At 34.8% G+C, this 23579-nt stretch overlaps 1 protein-coding gene across 4 annotated transcripts in view; it reads right to left on the reverse strand.

The window, feature by feature from the left end:
* Window positions 1-23579, reverse strand: part of SH3RF3 (SH3 domain containing ring finger 3) — a 572589-nt gene that overhangs the window by 217461 nt on the left and 331549 nt on the right. For all 4 annotated transcript variants that reach the window (XM_074192142.1, XM_074192143.1, XM_074192144.1 and 1 more), the window contains one exon: window positions 19747-19842. In XM_074192142.1, coding sequence (XP_074048243.1) covers window positions 19747-19842 — 96 coding nt within the window. The remainder of the gene's footprint in view (window positions 1-19746; window positions 19843-23579) is intronic.

The raw sequence follows: 23579 nt of genomic DNA on the forward strand, positions 1-23579 counted from the left end.
GATCTGTGCTCAGAATGAAAGAAGTCCGAAGATACCTAAAATATTAAATGTATATATAAATATAAGATATAATATGAGATGAACCTTTCATCTTCCTGGAACAATAGGAGAAAGGACATCGATAGCCTTAAAGGAAGTAAGAAAGGGAAGACTAAAGTTTTGCCCATATTTCTGAATTTTCCTATTCCATTCATATTTCTGTCTCTCTTTGACATTAATTTCTTCCAATATTGTCCTCTCAATGATGGGGGGGTATGGCTTGCTGAATAAACTCCATAGAAGAAGAAAGGAGAGATTTCTCCAGTTTTCCAAATGAGATAAAACTCACCATATCACTAGTTTAGAGCAGGAGGTTAGGGTAGGATGGCAGCTAAATGATGCATTTTCTGCAACTCTTCTGGGTCACATCTAAATAAATGACTTCTATTGATTTTCCTAAGGCATGGGACTATATGGAGGGTCCTCTTTCCTTGAAAGGCACCCCACTATTGGCCCCTATATCTGAGAAGCTGCTCTAGAGGAACTGAGAATGTAAATCTTCCTATAAAGACTCATTTGCCATATGGTCTTGAAGGGAAAGCTCTGTAAGGAAACAATAAAAGTAAAGTCATTTCTTTCCCTTCTCTCTGCATACGCATGTGTACATTCCTAGTATATGCATTGAATGCAAACACATCAAAACACACATACAATCTCAGTCACTAGATTTTATTTCTGTTTGGTGGCTGCACATTTTCCAGCTAGTACATCTTTCTCTGGGATCCATCTTGTCCCCCTAAATTGTGCAGATTTGAATTTGAGGACCCAAGGCAGAATGCTTTGGGTCTCATTATCAGTATAAAGGGCCACTATTACCTGTGTACTATTTCTTCCAGATGAAGACTGGGGAGGGACATTTGGAAAAGTAATATTTCTATGCCAGGGAAGGACACTACAGATGCCAAAATAAGATTTCACCTACTTAACAATTCTGGCCATCATGACCTACTTATTCTCCCAGCTGCTTTCATTGCTCTAGCATAGTCAGAAGTATTTTTGTTTTGAATAGCATGTACATGCCACTTAGAGCGAATGCCAGTAGTGACTGTACTTCAATTGTCTCACTTTAATTTCTCAAAAAGATTCTGAGATTGAGCTTCCTCAACAGTGTTTTCAAATTCAAGAACACAAAACAAGGAAACTTACATAAAGTTACAAAGTTCAATTAAATGAAGGCTGAAACAGTTCAGCCAAAGCACGGAAGGAAACCTATATTACCACCTTGCAGAAACATATCCTGCCCAAGGAAAACAAAGAACTATTTTCATGGCATCACTTATATGCTGATGGCTAAAAGTGATGTACAACTTAAAGGTTTGGGAAGTGCTTCACAAACATTATCTCATTCAATCAAGATGCCATTATCAGTTTCATTCTACAGATGGAAAAAACTGAGGCAGAGAGGGATTAAATGACTGTCCAAAGACACATAATCAGTAAATGTCATAGGATACATTCAAATTAAAGTCTTCTCAACTCCTTGTCCAGCACACTTTACAATACCACCTATTTGGTATGGATGTGTTAATGGCATAACAACATCATTTCTCCTTCATTAATGACATCCTTATTCACCTTCCAGCTTCAACCTGTAAAAAGACACAACTTGTATATTTGCTTATTATCAATCTTCAAAATCACATGGAAATATGTTTTTAATAAAGCCTTAAATCTATTACATAATGCTACATTCTTGGATTATCTACCAGTTTAAGACAGGACATACCTAGGAAATGAAGGGCATCAAGCCTTGAACCCTAGGGCAAATCTATGAATGGACTTTAAAATGATAGTGTTAGGATTGGAAAGAATTTTTAGGAATAACAAATTTTAGAATTTCATATGACCTAATCTTTTCATAAAGAAAGAAGTGAAGACCTAGAAAGTGATTTGCTCAAGATCACATAGGTGATGAAGGATAGAGATAAGATTCAGACCCAAGCCTTCTGATTCCAAATGGACAGTGTATTTGAATAGCAGAGATAGGTTTAGAAATCCAAGTACAATATTACTAGACAAGTCAGCTTGACCATAATCTTTTTCTTCTCAAAATTTTTGGTAAAGCCTTGTTAACATGAATGCTGAATGAATGCATCTTCAAAGTATCTCCATAAATGACACTAAAAAGAAATTATATGTGTCCTGGAATAGGTAAGAAAGATTCCTTCAACCATTCCTGAGATGATATGCTTGCTTTCTAACATATTATAATCTAGAAATGTATCTCTTGAAATAAGAATTATCCAGTATTCCAGAAACATTGTAATATTGTGAGATTTTCTCATCTCCCTTTTCCTACTTATGTTACCTTCTAAAACTTTCATTAATATATCAAACTTCACTCTTAATTTCATTTATACAAACATGATTAAAAGCAAACTTGTTTTTAAGAAGTAACCAGCCCTGCTACCTTTTTTCTTATCCCCTGTCCACCTCCTTTCTTGTTCTAGTTCCCTGGCTTCCAAACTATTGTCCAAGGTTCTACTATGACATGAAGCCTCAATTGACTAGCCTCTATTTTCTATATTACAGACATATTTCAACATCATATTTTCAATAGCATTTATTCTTGAGCTATTCAGCCCTCCTTCAAGTTAAATATATTTGCTTGAGAAATTGTTTCTTAAAACAAATAAATTCCAATATGCATGTGAATGAATTAAAAATTTTTCATAACCCATAATTGGAAAAATAAAACAAAATATCAAAAGTAAAGAATAAATTTTAAAAAAGGAATTGTACATAGCTTAAAGGAGAAATAAACTAGAAACATTCATGTTTGGATAGTTTCTACTTCTAATGCAGTTCAAATTTCACCTAAGTAATTCCCCTAACAGAAGAATGTAGTGATGGTCTTTTCACCTCCATATGTATCTACCTGGATATTCCTGGATATGGAGACCATACAGGTCAATCCAGAATGGGAACAACCTTGAATTTTATTATTGCTTGAAAAGTTTATTATGATGACAATTTTGCAAACCCAGAGAAGTAAGGTCATTGGACAAGTATTTCCTATTGAGTATCAACAGCTAAATTCCTTGCCTCCTCACTATGAAGCAAGATAATAGTCAAATTATTCTTGACCACAGCTTAAGTTCTAAACCTGTTCTTTTCTTCCTATATACAGCAAGTGAATTGATAGGCGCAAAAGAAAGTAGATTACTAAGACTCTCACTGCAGTTGTCACTTTCTTCTATATCAAAATAATGGGGGAGGAGGATAAAATTATGTGATATCTATAGTGAATTTACTATTATTAAAGATAGGTTGTTATTATTCACATAGCTACTATTGCAATAGAGATGAGAAAAGTATATAACTCAGGCTCTGAAATCCATTGAGATTTTGTAGCTATAAATTAACAGGCCCTTAGAACATTAGCTTCTCCACTTATCATATACCCTGCTATTCATCCTCATACATAATATACTGTGTTCAACTTATACTCTGCTTTGTATTCTTCCCCATGTAGATATAACATTTTAAGGGAAAATGAAACTCTCAGACATTGTTCCTTAAAAAAAGTTACATCTAACAGCAAAAGTGTCTTGCCACGTTAAATTGAGGCACTAATATCTTCCAATCTGATTCAAGTAAACATTTTCCTTTCTTTAAAGGTTTCCTGAATTCTCAAGCTATGCAAAGAGCAAGGCAAGAAAACAGGAAGTCTGAGGTGTAGCCTTGCCTGTGTTATTACCTACCTTAGACTTTCCTTAATTGCCTCAGAGGTTGGACATGCTGGCCAAAAGAGCTAAAAGATGTGAAAGGGTAAATTACTATCCAATAGAAGGTATTGTTATCACCTGAAATCTTCCCTCACTAAATGGGCATGCCTTCAATGACCATATACCTGTTCCAATTTCATTAAGATGCTCATAATTAACAGTACAATTCACTCAAACATCTCTATTATTAGGATTTGTACATAATATAAGAATTTATTAACTACTGTGCAAGTCATAGCAAAAGCTTTAGAAATAAAAGTAGAAATGCACACATAGCACCATTGTTCCATTCCTCTCCTTTTGACCATGGCCAATAGGACAACAATTTACCCAAAGTTGACAGGTGTGCATAGAAGGGTTGGGGGTGGGGAGTAGTGGCTGTCAGGGGATTGAACGCACAAAATAGCATGGAAATGAGAAAGAATCTCTCCTACCCCTGAGCTTTGAGAAGAAAAAGAAATAAAGACAAGATGGTCAATCAGGTGGGGAAGAAACCTGCTTCTGGTCTTGGCAGCATTTTTCTGATAAGATGATATTGATAAGTCTCATCAGAAGCCAGCTGATGAGTCCAAAGAGGAGGCCACAGCAAAGCTAAATATAATCAGGGAAAGGGAAAATATGAATTACTATATGTAAATAAAAAATAAGAATTTTGGACAGCTAAGTAGTGTGTGCAGTGGATAGAGCACTGGCTCTGGAGTCAGGACTACCTGAGTTCAAATCCGGCCTCAGACACTTAATAATTACCTAGCTGTGTGGCCTTGGGCAAGTCACTTAACCCCATTGCCTTGCAAAAAAAACTTAAAAAAATATGAGTTTTGAACAATGTAAAGGTTATAACAAACCACATTATACTACCTTCCTCTTAGTACAGAAATATTTCTTTAACAACCCGCATAGATCACAAAATTACATGTTATAGGATTTTGAAAATGTGAGAGTTCATCTAACGCAACTCTCTCATTTTACAGATGAAGCAACTGGGCCCCAGGGAGATTAACTCATTTTTCCCATGTCATCTAAGTAGGAAGTATCAAAGAGGTCTGAACCAGGTTTTCTGAATCCAAAGCTTAGGTTCTCTACACTGTACCACAGTGCTTCCAAGACAATGTTCTTGTAGATGTTTTGATCACAGTTTCTAGGGACATGTAGTGTTCTATTTCTCACAATAGCCCAGCCAAATTTTGGACAGGTTTTATTGTTAGGAAATTATTTATAATGAAATTAGTTTCCCTTAAAATTTCTGCCCACACTGCTCTTTTGTTTTTGACCATAGGTAAAATTGATTTCTTTCAACTTTTAGAAGGTAACTTTTCAGCTATATAATGTTAGTAATAACCTCCCAAGGTCTCATTTTCAGAATAAATCATTTATCATCCTATACTGGTTTCAACACACTTCACCAATCTGATTATTCTTCACAGCATATTCTCTATTTGTCAAATGCATTTTTTGCAAGGCAAATGGAGTTAAATGGCTTGCTCAAGGTTACACAGCTAGATAATTATTAAGTGTCTGAGGCCGGATTTGAACTCAGGTAGTCCTGACTCCAGAGCCAGTGCTCTATCCACTGCACGCACCACTTAGCTGTCCCTGTCAAATGCAAATTCTTAAAAAACGGTTCTAAGTATATAATAGTCTCAATGGGGTCTGACTATTACAGACTTATGATGGTACTATTACTTCCCTTATTTTTTCCTAATAATGTAATACAAGATTTAATTAGCTCCCCCCCCCCCCCCCAAGAAACTACACCTTGCAGGGAACTAAAACGACTGATACTGGGGAAAAGAACTTAATATTTTGGGCCAAGGCTTAAGAAAACAGAGGAGGAGATCTTTTCCAGGAATGGGTTCTATCTAAAGAAGCTAGTAAACTATATTTGCCTGTAATTTGGAAAGCACCCCCCCCCCCCCATCCCTTCTGGTTCATATACTTCCTTTTTTCTTTTACAGTATACTCAGACCCATCTTTTACATAAGAAAAGCCTTTTCAGGGGCAGCTAGGTTGCACAGTGGATAAAGCACCGGCCCTGGAGTCAGGAGTACCTGGGTTCAAATCCGGTCTCAGACACTTAATAATTACCTAGCTGTGTGGCCTTGGGCAAGCCACTTTACCCCATTTGCCTTGCAAAAACCTAAAAAACAATTTAAAAAAAGCCTTTTCTGATCTTTCTCCCCATCCCACCCTCAATTATTAGCTTTCCTTCCCTCTTGAAATTACTTTTTATATAGATTTGACTTTTACTTACTTACATATATATATATATATATATATATATTATTTCCTGTTATTTCTCAGACAATAAAACATAAGCTTCTTGAAGGCAGGGTCTGTTTGCTTCTTGTTTTTGTATTCTCCATTGCTTGGCACAAGTGCTTGCATATAATAGGTGTTTTAAAAGTGTGTGTTAAATGAATCAGAGGTATGCAAATTTGATTAATAAAACTTTAAACTGAAAATGGAAGAGGAGGAAGAACACCACCCACATTTATCCATTTAGCCAGAAGTGACACAGAGTTGCAAGTGTAAAAGAAAGCACAGAAACCACAAGAATCAATATTCAAGAGGAAGGGCAGTGAGAAAACTCCTGATATCAGATTAAATTAAGGAATTTAATGCAAAGAGGTCATTGTGAGCACTAGGTTGAAGGATACCACAACTGTTCTATCTTTTCATTCTAACTGAACCATATATCAATTATCTATCTCTACGCATCCCTCTGGATCCAGCAGTTCTTGAATGTTACCTACCCATCAAGAGTCACCACCAAATGATATTATTACTCTGCAGCCAAACATACAACTTTATGGGACAAAGCAATCTAAGGAACTCCTCCCAGTGAGTAATGCTTTCTGGAACCCAAAACATCATGGGAAATAAAATTTGAGAACTTTTTGTTTGACTGTGAAAATTACAGAAGAAAGGATGACAGGGTAACAAGTGCACATCAAGATGCTATTCTCCTGGGAGGAAATCCAAGGAGACGCATTATGCAGAACATTTGAAGAAGGATTAAAGGAGAAAAAGAACTGATTTCAGTGTTAAGGGAATTCTTTGAACTACTCACACTTTAAGAAAATATGCACAGTAGATAGAACAAGATAAATGAAGACAAATACAAAAAATTTAGTATGGAAGTTCAAGACTATTCTTTGTAATCCTAAGGCAAAAAAGCAAGATGAAACTTATAATGAATTCTAAGGAACATCAAAAGCAGTTTTAGGGATACAGTGAGGATAAAAGAAGATCAAAAAAAGGATAAGATCAGTGCTCAAGATGGATAGGTAGTATGAAGGTAATGGATATATACAAGAGAAGTCACAACTGCGCAATTGTTATTTTGCCCTTTTTTTTCCTCCCTTAAAAACCTCAGTAAATATTTATTAAGCTCTACTCTGTGATAGGCACCATCTTCAGACTAGGAAGGAATGAACAAAAATGCTTAAGACAAATGAGAATATTAGTAGCAGAATATTTAGTTGCCTTCAACCTGGAAGAATTGCATTCTACCTTCCTAAAGGAATTCATATAGACAAATATCATGATCCACACTTATAGTCCCAGTTATCAGAGAGACTAAGGTTGATTGATGACTTGAATGAGGGACTTCTTGGATACAGTAGGTTAAACAAATTAAATGTCTAAATTAAGTCTGGCACCAATATGGTCAGCTCCTGGGGAGCAGAAGTTCACTAGGCTACTGAAGGAGGGATGAACTAGCCCAGGTAAGAAGTAAAGGAAGTCAAAGCTCAAGTTGTGTTCAATAGTGGGACTTGGCTCAGGAATGGCTGCTACATTTTCTGCCTGGGTGAGATGGGGAGACCTATTTTTTTAAAAAAATGGAATTTGCGGATGTGACTGCTTCAGTATTATCAGTGACCACTAATATATTATATAGGATAGGAGAGGTATCATGAGTCTAGGAATAAGCAAATGTGCCAATTCTTTGAAAAAAAAGAAAAGTTAATAAAATGGATTCTTTAAACTATTGGCTGGTAAGTGTGATTTCAATTTCTGACAAAATTCTTGGATGTATAATTAAAGGGATGGTTTGAGAGCAATTAAAAAGCTAATTCACTAATATCCAGCATGAATTCATATAGAACCTCAATTTCCTTTTGATAACATTCCAAGACTATTGGATTAGAAGCCACAGATTCAGCATGTCAAGTTGAAGAAAGTACTTCAGGTATTAAATACATCTAAGTAGTTATTACTATTGTTATTTCAGCAAGGCATTTGACAAGGTCTATCAAAAGCTTCTAGCAAACAAAATGAAGAAATATGGACTAAATGATGGTACAGTTATGGACAATTAAAACTAGTTAGTTTGAAGAGAAGAACCAAAAAGGGGAGGTTGGAAGAAAATCTCTAGTGGAGTACTTCAAAGGTTTTATTTTTGGCTCTCTACTTTTCAATATTTTTATTAATGTTTTAGATTAAAACCTAGGTGACATTTTATCATGTTTTTAGAAAGTTTAAAGCAAGGAAGGGTAGCTAATTTGTTGGTCAATATACTAAGCATTTAAATATAACTGGATAGCAAGAACGAGGATTAAAACTTAATGAGATTTAATAGGGATAAATACAAAATATTTTCCTTGATTTCAAAAAAATCAAATGTGCAGTAGAGAATGGGAAGAAAGTAAAGCTAGAAAAAAGTTCCTATGAATAAAAACATCTAAATTTGTATGCATGTATATAATTCAAGTTTAATTTGTCAAAGTGTGAGTTCTACTATGCTTTCAACTTCTGCTCCCCCCCCACCAAAAGTCAATGAGGCCTTAAATTACACAAATGGAAATAGTGTCCAGAAAAGTGTGTGGTATTAAGCCCTCATCAGATAACTGGAGAATTGTGTCCAAACCTGGCCAAAATTTATTCAAAATTGATTTATTTAATTACTAAGCACTAAGAATTAGACCCTGGGATATGAAGACAGAAATGAAAGTCTTCATTTTCTCAAATGATTTATAATAATAGTGGACAACCTAGGTATGTCAAAAAGAAGTTTAATTTGCCTAGTATAGGAAATCAAAATTATTACATAAAAGGATTTATGGAGGGCTGATGTGAAGTGGAGAGTGAAGAAACAGAGACTTTGTAGGAGCTACTGTGTAAAGGAGAGGTAGGAAACAAGTTTATCATCAAATATTGAAAGACTGTGTGGAAGAAAAATTTTCTTGTTTATCTAGGTCTCAAAAAGAGCAAGGAGTAGAAATGAGAAATGAGGAAATGTTACAAATCAGAGCTTCATTTTTGATGTTTGTTTGTTTTTGATAATCTAGACTTAATAAGGTGTTGGGGAAAATTAATTGTACAGATTAAACTTTAAAATGTGCTGAATTTTTTTTTTTCTGAAGAACTGTGTTAAACATTTACCCACAGCCCCCTGGTTCTATTGTTTCTTTTTTTCTTTCAGGTATTACAATCTCCTTCAATTTTGCTGAAATTATTATCCAGTTTATATTTCTCTACTAGATATGTGAAGATTTAATGAAATGTTTTCAAATGATTTGGGGTAATTCAGGTATAGTATGCATATGGTATTCTCCAAATTATCTATGTACACATATATTGTATACATAGGTAAACATAAATATATGAATGTGTGAACATATGTATGCATATACATAGATTTTTTTATAATTATTTCATCCATTTGGGAAAATTTTAAAAAATAACTACTTTACCATTTAGTTTTTTTTTTTAACATTTTAACATTTTATTTGTTTTCTAATTATACACAATAGTAATATGTATCCATCATTTTGTTTTTGTTTTTGTTTTTTAGATTTTTCAAGGCAATGGGGTTAAGTGGCCCAAGGCCACACAGCTAGGTAATTATTGTGTCTGAGGTCGCATTTGAACCCAGGTACTCCTGACTCCAAGGCTGGTGCTCTATCCACTACGCCACCTAGCCACCCCCTAGCCATCATTTTTTGCAAGGCTCTGAATTCTTCAATTTCCCCTTCCCTCCCCCATCCCCCCAGAAGGCTGTCCATGCCATACATTGATATATTGAATGTGTTAAAAGGGTAAACATAAGAGTAAACATAAATCCCCTCCCTCCCCCCCAAGAAGATGAGAAACCTCAAGAATAGAAAGAGAGGAAAAAAGTGTACTTCAGTCTGTGTTCAAATTTCAATGGCTCTGTATCTGGGGTGAGTTGCTTTCTTTATCATAAGTTCACCAGAGAAGCTGCTTCAATATTTACCCCACAGTTGCTATTACTAGCTGTACCTCCACTCTATTTTACCCACTCTCATTTATTCTATTCTCTTTCTCCTTTCATCCTAGCCCTGTCCAAAAGTGTGTTGAATCTGTTTTGAATCTGAGTACCCTCTCTCCTGATCTTCCCTCTCTTCTATCACCTATTCCCCCCTTCCCCCCATCCCCCCTCATTCTATCCCTTTCTTCTTATTTTTCTCCAGGGTAAGATAGATTTCCTCACCCTATTAAGTGTGTATGTTATTTCCTCTCTGAGCCATTTCTGATGAGAATGGAGGCTCACTCATTTTGCCTTGCCTACCCCCTTTCCACTCCACTGAAAACCTTTTTCTTGACTCATATGTGAAATTTCTTAGCTTCTTCTTCATCTCCTTTTCCTTCCTCCCAGTACTTTCCTTTATCACCCCCTGACACCATCTTTTTCCTATATTATACCATTATATTCAGCTCCTTCCTATGTCCTGTCTATATCTGCTCCTTCTAACAGCTCTTATAACTGAGAAAGTTCATATGAGTTATCGTTATCTTCTTCCCATGCAAGAATACAAACAGTTCAATATCATTAAGTTCCTCATAGTCAGTCCCTCTCTTCCCTTCCCTCTATGGTTCACCAGAGTCCTGTACTCAGAGATCAAACTTTCTGTTCAGCTCTGGTTGTCTCAATAGGAAAGTTTGAAAGTTCCCTGTTTCATTGAAAGTCCATCTTTTCCCCTGAAAAAAGAATGTTCAGTTTTACTGGGCAATTGATTCTCAGTTGCAAGCCAAGATCTTTTGCCTTCTGAAATATCATATTCCAATCCCAACTAGCCTTTAATGCAAACATTTCCAGGTCATATGTAATCCTGACTATGGAGCCACAGTAGTTGAATTGTTTGTTTCTGGAAGCTTTTAGAATTTTCTTTTTGATTTGGGAGTTTTGTAATTTGGCTATAATATTCCTGGAAGTTTTTCTTTTGGGATCTCTTTGAGGAGGTGATTGGTAAATTCTCTCTATTTCTATTTTACCCTCTGCCTCTAGAATCTCAGGGTAATTTTGTTGTATTTTTTTTCTTGAAAAATGAAGTCTAGGCTCTTCTGGTCGTGGCTTTCAGATAGCCCCAAAATTTTTAAATTATTTCTTCTGGATCTGTTTTTGAGGTTGGTTGTTTTTCCAATGAGATATTTCACATTTTCTTCTAATTTTTGGTTTTTTTGGAAGAGTTTTATTTCTTTCTGATTTCTTACAAAGTCATCAGCTTCCTTTAATTCCATTCTGCATTTGAAAGAGTTATTTTCTTCGGAGAGCATTTTTATCTCCTTTTCCAGCTGGCCAATTCTACTTTTTAAGGCATTCTTCTCATTTGCCTTTTGTTTTGCTTTTTCCATTAGGCCTAAACTGGTTTTTAACATATTATTTTCTTCAGTATTTTTTGTGTATCTTTCACCAAGCTTTTGATTTGGTTTTCATGATTTTTCTGCATCACTCTCTTATCTCCTCTCTTAATTGCTTTTCAAAGTGTTTTTTGTGCTCATCCATAGTCTGAGTCCATTTTCTATTTCTCTTGGAGGTTTTGGATACAGAAGCTTCGATTTTGTCACCATTTGTGTATGTGTTTTGATCTTCCACGGGACTAACGTAATTCTCAATGGTCAGATTCTTCTTTTTTTTGTTGTTGTTTACTCATTTCCTCAGCCCAAGACAGCACTTCCAAGGCTTTGGGTGTTTTTTTTTGGGGGGGGGACACCCCACTGGACCTTTATTCCTCCAAGGTCTTATGCTCTCTTGCCTGTGATTTGATATATAGATGGACCTGTACTTCCCTCTGCCCTAGGGCTATAAAGAGGGATCCTGCTATCTTAGTATGGAAGCTCAAACTGCAACCTGGATCTGAGTGAGGGCAAGCAGCAGAGTCCTACACCAGGGAGAGCAGAGAAATCTCTGCAGACTTTCCTGACCCACTTACCATCTCTGGGGGTGCAAGCTGCTTTCTCCAGATTCTCACTGCAGGTTCTGGGCCCAGTGCTTCTCACTCACATTCGTTATGTTGTAGCAGAGTTCTCTCTCTGCCCCTTCAAGCTGTTGCTGGTGATCTCTGTGCTGGACTGGGCTGTGCTGTGCTGCAGCCATGGCTTTTTTTTCCAACCCCCAGTCCTGGTGAAACACACCTTTCCTGTGGAAATTCTAAGTTATCTTGGACTGGGAAAACGTCTCACTCAGTCTTTCTGTGGTTTCTGTCCCTCCAAATTTTGGTTAGAGCCATAGGTTTTTTTTTTGTTGGTTTTTTTTTTGCAGTTTGGGGGATAGAATTCCCGGGTATGCTGCCTTCACGCTGCCATCTTGGGTCCACCCCCCTAGCATTTAGTTTTTTAAAAAAAATTTGAGTTCCCAATTCTTTCTTTCTCTGCTGTCTTTCATCCATTGAGAAGGCAAATAATATTTATTAATATTACATGTTAAGTCAAGAAAAGCATATTTCCATATTAGCCATGTTACAAAAAATAAAAAGCAAGAAAAATAAAATCACTGAAAAATATACTTCAATCTACACTGAAGAGATCATCACTTCTCTCTATAGACATCATTTTCTTCATGTCTCTGTATCACTGTCTTGATCAGAGTAGCTAAGTCTTTCACACTTGACCATTGATACAATATTGCTCTTATTATATACAGTGTTCTTCTGATTTTGCTCACTTCACTTTGAATCATTTTCTATAAATCTTTCCAAGTTTTTCTGACACCATCATGCTCAACATTTATTATAGCATCATAGTATTCCAACATAACCATTAACTTGATCAGTCATTTCCAATTGAAGTACATCTTCTCAATTTCTAATTTTTTACCATCACAAAAAGAGCAGCTATAAATATTTTTGTACATATGTGTCATTTTTTTCTTTGATTCCTTTGGAATATAGACCTAATAATTCAAAGACAACTTGGTTTTATGGCTCTTTATACACAGTTACAAACTCTTCCCCAGAATAGATGGCAGTACATAGCTCCCACATTAGTATACTTATTTTTTCTCACATTCTCCAGCATTTATCATTTTTCTTTTCTGTTATATTAGTCAATGTGTAAGGTGTGAGGTAATATCTCAGAATTGTACTGATTTAGATTTCTCTAATCAGTAGCAACTTAAAGTAGTTCTTTTCATATAACTATTGATAGCTTTGATTTCTTTTTCATTTTAAGTATTTTTTATTTATTTTTAATTCATGAAATTAAACAAGCATTTCCATAAAACATATAATAAAAAAGACTGCACATGAGACTGCAAATCTATTATGTACAAGTTACTATTCCTTTAAAATATATGATAAATTATCATTTGAATTCCCCTTTTTCTTCATTCCCTCCCCAAAATGGCTACCATAAATCACAAATAAGTTTTTCTGTGTGTTTGTGTGTATGTGTGTGTGTGTGTGTGTGTGTGTGTGTGTAGTTCTTCTACTCATATCTTTGATCATTTGAAGAATTTTGAAATAGTCCTTATTTTTATAAATTTGGCTCAGTTCTATATATGAGAAGACTTTTATCAGAGAAATCTGATAAATTATAAAAATTTATAAATTTTTCCCCTCATTTTTTGCTTTCTTTCTAATTTTAGCTATGCTGATTTGTTCATGTAAAACCTTTTTGATTTCATGTCATCAGAGTTATCCTTTGATCTTTATTCCTTGCTTGATCATAAGCTCGTTCCTTATCCATAGATCTCACAGGTAAATTTTTCTATAGCCCTAATTTACTTATGATATCACCCTTTATGTCTAAGTCATACAATTATTTTGACCTTATCTTAGTGTGAATGGTTTAAGTGGTGTGAGATATATGCCTAGTTACTCCCAAACTGCTTTTACAGTTTTCCCAGCATTTTTGTCAAATTATAAGTTTGTTGATCATTAGATTATTATAGTATTATGTCATTATTATATTATATTATGTATCTAATCTACTTTGCTGATCTATCACTCTATTTCTTAGCCAATACTAAATTGTTCTGATAATTACTACTATGTAATAAAGTTTGAAATGTAGTACTGCTAGGCCACCTTCCTTTTCATTGATTACCTTGATAATTCATGACTTTTTGTCTTCCAGATGGATTTTGTTGATATTTTTTCTAGCTCTATAAAAGAATTATTTGGTAATTTAATTTGTATGGTACTGAATAAGAAAATTAATTTAGGTATTTTTGTAATTTTTATCCTATTGGCTTGGCCTACTCATGAAATTACTCATGAATATTTCTCCAGTTATTAAGAGCTGTCTTTATTTGCGTGAAAAATATTTTATATTTATGTTCATATATTTCCTCAGTTTGTCTTGGCAGGTAGGTCCCCATAATTCAGATTGTATGTAGTTATTTTAAGTGGGGTTTCTCTTTTTATCTCTTCCTGATGGGTTTTGTTGGTAAAATATAGAAATGCTGATACTTTATATGGGTTTATTTTATACCTTTCAACTCTGCTAAAGTTAATTGTCACAACTAAATTTTTAGTTGATTCTCTAAGATTCCTTAAGTATATTCTCATATCATCTTTAAAGAATTATGGATCTGTTTCCTGTCTATTCTTCTTATTCTGTCAATTTATTTTTCTTGTCTTATTACTATAACCAGAATTTTTAGTATAATACTAAATAATTGTAGTGATAATTGGCATCCTTGCTTCATCCTTGATCAATAAGGAAAGGCTTCTAATTTATCCCTGTTACAAGTGCTTTTTCTTCATTTTAGGTAGATATTACTTATAATTTTAAGAAAGGCTCCAATTATTCCTATACTTTCTGGTGTTGAAGTAGTAATAGGTATCATATTTTGTTAAAAGTTTTTTCTCAATGATCATATAATATTTGTTATTTTATTATTTTATATGAATATATTTACTGTTAGCTAAAAATACTGTCCTCAGTATTCTCATAAAACATTATCTCAGCATTTCCTACAAATTTTGTGTATTATCCTTAAGTTGTTGGACTAATTGACCTTTCATCTATAGCAATTGAAAAAATGGCCATATCTTATTGCACCAGGTGGCCAGATTATCTGCATACTTGAATTCCTATTGGTGACTTCAGGATGCAGCTGAAGTAAATTTGTAAAATTCTTCCCAAATTTCACACAAGACATAAGTAAACCATTCTTTATATTCAATGGACTCAGAGGACACTGTTTTAGCTTCCTGGTACAATAAGTACATTAATTATACTATCAAGAGTCAGGGATTGCTTCTGACCACTGAGCCAGCATGACCAACACAGATGTAGCAAAGTTGCATTCAATTGAATCAATGCTGTTTCCATGCCTAATAACAACCTTTCCTTGCTAGGGTTAAATGAACCTCTTCTTTTTTAACTGTTAGATGTCTGTGAGTGGTTCTTTCTGTTCCAATTCTAAACCTGAAGTATAAGACCAGCCTCAATTAGGTCTTGTTCACACTCTAACCTTTCTAACTACTATATCATATTGCCTTTCCATCAACCATGCACATGTAAATTCATCTCATTTCCTTTTTGGATAGGATTAGGAAAAGCTATATTAGTCCTATCCAAAACAAAAATGAAATGAGTTTGCAAGCCCTTTACCTTTTTGTTAAAATCATCAGTTTTAGTTTAGCTAAAATCATCCTAGCTTAAGTTGCTAGGATACAGGGATGATGTCTGTTAACTCTCTTTGTATGGGGAACCAATACATCAACCTATGGATGAAGAGACGAAATACATTATTTGCTGTTGAAATGTTAAAAATATCACATGCTTTTGTACTTGAAAAAGCAATGTCAGTCCTAGAATTATTAGAGGGACATGATTGTATAATACACTTTTTCATTTGGTACTTGGAATTCCAATCCTATTAGAATAATTATATACAGAAAGAAATAAAAAGGATTATAAAGCATTTCACTATCAAGAAGTTAGAAAAGAAAAATCATGACAAATTTTTTCAAAAGGGGACAAATTATCAGATAGAAAACATTAAGGACTAATTAGGTTTGCTATAGTTTGGGGGTCTGATCACAATCATTTGGGGATGAGGGTTTATGAATTACTGTCAGAGAGAGAGAAAGCACTAAGTGTATGGAACATTTGGTAAGCAAAAAAAGCAGAGTTTGTGACATAAGAAATACCAATAGGAATAGAAATAAGGGATATGAAAATACCAAGAAAAGCTTTGGGGGGGATTTAAAGGAGGAAGATACTATAAACATTCAAATTTAAAGCAAAGATTGATCTGATATTAGGCTTGGCTATTTTTCCTAGTCAGTCCGATCTCTATAAGAAATTCTGCTTAAGGAGTTTCAAGTCATGTCAACACTGTATACATCTTCAAGTACAAGACAATCTTTTGGAAATGAGACCCAAAGCAAGCAGCCTATACAATATTCCTGTTTCTGGAAAATTACTTTTCTCCCATGACCCTGAAAGAAGATGCTTCACAGAAGAGTCACTGTATCTCTCTTATGGAGACTCTCTTACATGCAATTTAGGTGCTATATGTACCCAGTGAAGGGACAGACAATACAGATCTTTATTTGCAATCATCATGTTGTTGCTTCATTTTGTGGTGGATCCAAATTTCATCTTTAATATTTCATAACTGAGTGATCATGTCCATGACCAAGTAAAATTTTTTTTTGAGGAAGAGGTTTAAATTTTCTTATTTTTAAAATGAGAATGGATACCTACAATCCATACCTCAAAGACTTTTTGTAAGGTTCAGTGAGATAGGGTTTGCAAAACATTTTGGCTGATAATAATCCTATCACCAGAAGTCATCCAACCCTCTTCTTAGGAAGGGAAATTTCCATTTACATTTTAATTTCAGTGCATTAAGCAACAAAGAAATAATGCATTGCATTTTGCACAGTGCCTTAATCACCTCAGAGAGGGGAGTCAATCAATTAATAGAGAAACATAGACATATATGTAGATATACTGCATATAAAGTTATAACTATATAACATGTATATATTTATACATGATAAAACATGTATATAGATAAACTATACACAAACATGTGTATTGATGTACACACATATGTATGTTGCTATATATTATTGATCAATATGCTAATAAATTAATTAAAATGGAGCAATATATTATAATACATTATGTTTTATATATAATATTTTATTCTCATTACATGGAAGTTCCATTTTTACACTGGTGAAAAGATAATGGTGATAAAAAGAATCATAACATCAATGATGACATGTATAATCACACATATATACATATACATACCATGTCATATATATACCCAAATATATACATTCATCTGTTCATCCATTCATGTATTTATATTATTGATCAATATATTAATTTAATCAATATGCTATATTAATATTAATATATTCTTTAAAACTGATCACTAAATTATATTTTAGCCCTTTTGTTTTCAAAAGTACCTGTAAATAGAGGTATATGGCAGTGTAGCACCATATGCTGATCAAGTAGCCATCCCATTTCCTACACAAAATCTTGGTCCACATAGAAGGCTACTTACAAGGCACATTACTTTACCACAAACCAATGTAAGAATTCAAAGACCCTTGCAATACAATGTGGAAGTAAGGACCCAAGAAAATGAATGGAAACTAAAATTGAAGGAAAAGACAGAAAACCAGCTAGGTGCTTCTATAGAATGATTCTAAATTGAACTGATCAGCTGCTCCTAAAGACAAAGGGAACTCTGGTGGAACTTGAATGTGCCTTTTCTATCACACTGAGGAAATGCTGGTAGACAGGGTGAAACGAAAACTTATTCAGCTTGGTGATTGACATAGTAGAAAGATCTTGTGAATGAATTCATGGGATGTTAGATGAGAAGCTGTATTTTTTTTAAAACCCACAAAAAACAAGAACAAACAATAAAAACAAACTATCCAAAGAAGGCTTCCCCTGATGTTTCTAACAAAGAGAAAAACTATTTGAAGCTGGATTCCTTCTGAGTTTCAGGACTGAAAAAGGCTTTAGGGATCATTGAGTCTCACCCATACCTTTATAGAAGAAGCCTCTGTACAACATTCCAGATTAGTATGTGGAGTAAAGGAAGTACCACAGAAATACCGACTTAAAATTTAAGTCCTCACTATGGTCTGAGTAATGAAACCAACCTAAAATAATTGTCAGCATGAAATGATACAGAAGGGAAAGTCATAAAAAGCTTCTTCTCGTCATGCAAATGGAGAAACCTTAACATTGAAAGGATGTGGTAAAATGTTCACAATATGTTTGTGAAGAACCCAGACTTTCTAACTGCTGGGTCACTGCTTTCAGATCAGCAGACAAACAAAAATGAGCCAAGCTCCTGAAGCAGCAGGGTTAGGACTCTAAGGTGCCATTCTTGGGGGAACTAAGGAATCAGAGGAACAGAGTTCCAGAGTTCTCTTTAATGGAGAGAGGAAGGATACAGCTGAGATGTGAAGCCTGAGAAAACAAACTCTTCATGCCTGCTTTGTAAGGTCTCCTCCTCAAAAACTTTAAGAATGACCAGTACTGGATCAATTATACAGTAGATATGGAGTCAGGAAGACTAAAGTTCAAATCCTGCCTCAGACACTTACTCCATTTGTGAGTTCAGACTCCTGTCTGTCTCAGTTTCCTCATTTGTAAAAATGCAACTGCCTTTCATTTGAGGCCCAAATGAGATAACATACACAGGCATTTTGCAAGCCATAAGTTTGCTAGATAAAAAAAACCAGTAACTTAATGCTGAAAAGAAAGATAAGCAGTACATATATATATATATATATATATATATATATATATATATATACACATAGGAGTATGGAATAGGGTTATTCCTGGAACAAAAAAGTAAGTAAACAGATCCATATACCTGTGGACATCTTTAAATAACTCTGATAGTAGGGATAACTGAAACAGAATAAGGGCTTATATGTGAGAGACAATGTGGGGTAATACAATATTCCCTCATTTGACTACAAGATTAAAAAAAGGAGAGAGGGAATCACTGAAACAGGAAGGGTCTAAATTCAAAGCAAAGGAATAGTTTTTCTTTTATAAACAAAACCTGAACTGGAGTTATTTATAGAAAATGCCACAACTTCCAACCTATTTCCCATTCAGCAACACAACCAATTTATCCACTAGGAAGCTGGAGATTTGAGGCACATTCCCATGGAACAGACAGGAAATTATATGAGAGGTCAACTTAGTAACTGCCAATCTGCTAATCACTTTCATAAACCTCAGATTCTCCCGGGGATCCCCCAAATCCAGAGAACTGGGTAAGATTTACAGGCAGAGCAGGAAATATTCCCTTTGAGCTAAGCAACAAGAGATTCAGATCTGTTTGAAGAATCAGTGGAAAGTAGTACTTCTACATTAAAAAAAATTCAGTCAAGACTGTTCTCCCTGACCTGAAGAAGTATGGCAGCATCAGTGAGAATCTTGGGGGAAAAAAGGGCACAAATACAATTGAATCAACAGAACTTCACTGGAGAGAATTATGCACAATCAACCTGAGTATTCTGTCCTCATTTTCTGCATGTCAGGAGATGATTTGTAGCCAGAGCCTTTCCAAATTCAATCTAAGCTGGCAAAGGGGACATCCCCAGGATTACCAAGAAGCCTTGGACCAAATCCATGTGCAGCAGTTATCATACTTTATGTTATTTCCAAATAACCTGTTTCTCTCTTAGGAAATGGAACATCAAGGTCAAGTTGCCCCTATTTCTAGTTAGACAAACAATACTAGCAAAAGAGGAAGCCCTGCTCAGAGGCATGACCTTACCTCCACGTAGAGGAGAGGGAAAATTCCAATCTTATCTCCCAGCATTCCTTCTGCCCAGTTATCATCGACTCTCCTGATTACAGTCAAGATTTCATCCTAAGACACACAGGATCCAAACATGTATACACATTCATAGAGAGACAAAGCCAGACAGACATACACAAACAAGAAAAAAAAAAGAAAGGGATGAGTTAGTTTTACTTAATCTAAAATCAAACTATGCACTATCATCTAATAATTATACATTCAGCTATATGGAACATAAAAGGAAAACCTTTACATGCCCATCTTAGTGCTGACCCGTCCTTTCCTTCATCTATTCATTATTCTGAGGTTTTTTGTTTTGTTTTGTTTTTCCAAACAGGGAAAGCATCTATCAGTTTGCATCATGGTGCTGGCAAGTCAGTATTTAAAATCAGGACCCTGTTTATATCCAGTGGATTGAAAACTTTGTTTTTTTCCACTCTGAAAAAAAGTAATCAACTAAGCAAGAAGCCTTTAAAAAATTTAGATACAAAGAAGGAAACAATCTGGGTTCAACACCCTTTGTTTAGAGTCACTGGTACAAAATGCACAGAATAACCCTAGAGTTCTTTAGAGAAAGGAACAAAACTAAGTTTGAAATGAACAAAAATGGAAACAGATGGGGAGAAAAATTAAGAGGTATGAGACAAAGAGGAAAGATGAAACCCTGAGCCTTTCATGGGAGGATGGAAAACAGAGGAGGGGATGAACAGAAGGACTGCCACCTATGTCACATATTCAACAGAAGAGAGGGTCATATAAAGGGGCAGATGGGAAGCAGATGCTAAAAGATTGGGGGGGGAAAGGAGTTGAAGGAGACAGAAAGATAAAGAGAAATAGAATAGGAAGTTTTCTAGATTCTCTAGACAATACTGCCCTCCCCTATGTTGTATTATATATATATATATATATATATATATATATATGTATGTATGTATTCTATACTCTTGTATCCTTCAAACTTAACAGTCTTTCACACATTATAGCCACTTAATAAATGTTTGTTGACTGATTGACACATATCTGTTTCATACTTTAATAGCATGTAAACTCCTTAAAAGCAGGATCTTCCTCCTTTCTTTTCACCTTCCCTCCCTCTTCTCTCCCTTTCTTTTTTTCTTTTTTGCTACTCTGAACCTAACAAAATGCTTGTCATATGGTAGGTGCCTAAAATGTTTGTTGATGGATTAACATACCTAAGAGACAGACTTGGGCAACAATGGCCAAATAGGCATTTTATCTTTGTCATGTTGCCCTCATCCTTTCATTAAGCACGTCTTCCTAAGTATCTATCACTCTACTTTGTCATCTAAACCAGGATTACTTATAGGAATTGTTTTCTCTTTTCAAAACGTATCCCTCCTATAATCTACTCTCATATTAGTTGCTAGATACATCATTAGCCATTCTGATAAACTAAAAAGAGCTAAGATGTCAGAGACTGATGAACTTTCCAGAATAATGCCTGAATTTCAATATAACTTAGTTTTCAATTTTCTAATACCTATGCTGATGGGAAAATATCATTATCTAACTTTTTTAATTATGATCATCTAAATACCTTAACTCAAAGGAGTAGAGCAAGAATTTCAGGCCCTCTGATGGCAGGGCCATTGGGATATAAATTATTTGGCAGGAGGCACTTTCAACCCCCCCCAAAAGAACACATCAACAGCTGTCTGCACAGAAGGCCAGAACTAAACACCATTAGTCAGAAATATCTGCAGTAGAGGACAAGTGTATTGCCGGAGGGACTGTCTCAACTAGAGTTGATCTCCAGGGTTCAAAACTCTTGGGCAGCTTTCCAGGGCCTGGCAAAACAATCAAAGATGCAAGGAGAACTGTGTGAACACCTAGACATGCCTTTCAGGAAGGAAAGAAAAGGAAACACATGCTTATGGATTCTGTGGGGATGATGGCTCTCAGAACATGTTTATCATTTTTGAAATCCTCTTGTTTCTGCTTTAACCTTTCCTAAGAGGAAGATGGAAGTTAGTAGAGAAGGAAGTAGCATAATGATGAAAATAAAGAAATGTTGATTTTAAGTATGCTTTCTCAGCTTTATTGGATATTATAGGCTCCAGAATGGTCTATACTAGGGTTATGTAAGGAATGTTATCCTTTATCTTCTCATCTATTGTTAGTTATCTGTCAATTGTTTGTCAATCAGCATTTTCTTGCAAGATGAATGCCAATATTTAATTTTTTTCTTGGGTACTGGGACAGAGAGAGACAGGGAGAACAGAAGCATAAGACTGAGATGAGAACAAGGGAAAGAACGGCAGAGGCATTGAGGGAGAGAGGCAGGGAAAAAAAGTCAGAGAGGGAGGGGCATATTGAGGTGGAGAAAAAGCTCAAGAAACAACATGATCCCCATTTACTAGGAATGGTTTTGCTAGTGGTAAACATCAGAACAGGACCAAGAAAGCTGGCCTCAGTTACAGTTAAGATTCACTCAACTCAGATCACTGAAACTGGTCCAGTGAATTCCTTTTATTCATTTACCTCACTAAGCCCATAAAACAAAGACATTGAAAACTTTTGGTAACCATGACCTTTTGCTCTTGATTACAACCAGAGGGAGGCACAGAGGTCCTAGTAGAATGCTAAAATAGGCAGACATTATTTAATCTTTAAGACTCTTTTATAGATCAGACCTCTAGCAGGCCATTAAAGAAAGAAAATTTAACTTTTATATAAGGAAAAAATTAAAAAGGAAAGAAAAATAACTTAACTCCCTTCTAGGATGAAAGTGTATGGTTTCTTTTAGTTTTGAATCTCTTTTGTGAATTAATAAGACTGAATTGGAACTTCTTTCCTTTTAGAAGAAAAAGACATTAAATTAAATGATTCTTCATCTCATATAAACATGTATATTCTTATACATGATTAATGTGGTAGGAGATCTTGAGGAATATACTGAAAAGTTTTAGACCATTTCATATCTTTGTCAACAATTTGGACAAAGACATAGATAATTAAAATGAAAACTTATTAAACTAATGGATAGCACAAAGTTGGGAGAAATAGCTAATGTACTGAAAGAATCAGGCTTTTAAAAAGGATATTGATATATGGGAATGATGGGCTAAGCCTTACAACAAAACTTTTCACAAGAGTAGATATAAAATCCAAAAAATAAATTTTATAAATATGGTGCTGTTAGACTTGGGAGAAGGCATATGAAAAAGAACTGGGTTTTATAACTGACTAAGTATTCAATATGAGCAAACATTCTGACAGTTCACTTTTTAAAAACCAATGTATTACTAGATGGCATTATTTATTACTATATAGTATTCAAACCAAGGAAGATTAATACTATCATTGAATATTACATTGATCACATTACAGGTATTGTACCCTATTTTAAGAGAATAATTTACTATTTTGGATAACATATCTTAAGGAAATAACTTAGAGAAGGGAAGAATTGTCAATGGAAAGAAGACACAATACCTAGGATGATGGCTAACCCTATAAGTGTTTAATAAATACTGAAGCCAGTCAATAAACATTTATTAAATACCTACTATGTGCTAAGCAGCACAGGAATATAAAGAAAAAACAAAGACTGCTCTCAAGGGACTCACAGTCTAATGGGAGAGATAATACATTAAAAAACTATATGACTAAGATAAGTTAGAAACTATTAGAAGAGCATTGCGATTTTGTGATTCTAATCATCGATTCTATTTCTATCCCATGGGACTATAAGAAATAAATCACTTTCATTTGCAATAGGATGACAAATATGTCATGTCAATCCAATGTCAAGGTGACTAGAATGTCCAGGTTGGAGACAGGAA

The sequence above is a fragment of the Macrotis lagotis genome, chromosome 6 (assembly GCF_037893015.1).
Source record: "Macrotis lagotis isolate mMagLag1 chromosome 6, bilby.v1.9.chrom.fasta, whole genome shotgun sequence".
Classification (NCBI taxonomy): domain Eukaryota; kingdom Metazoa; phylum Chordata; class Mammalia; order Peramelemorphia; family Peramelidae; genus Macrotis; species Macrotis lagotis.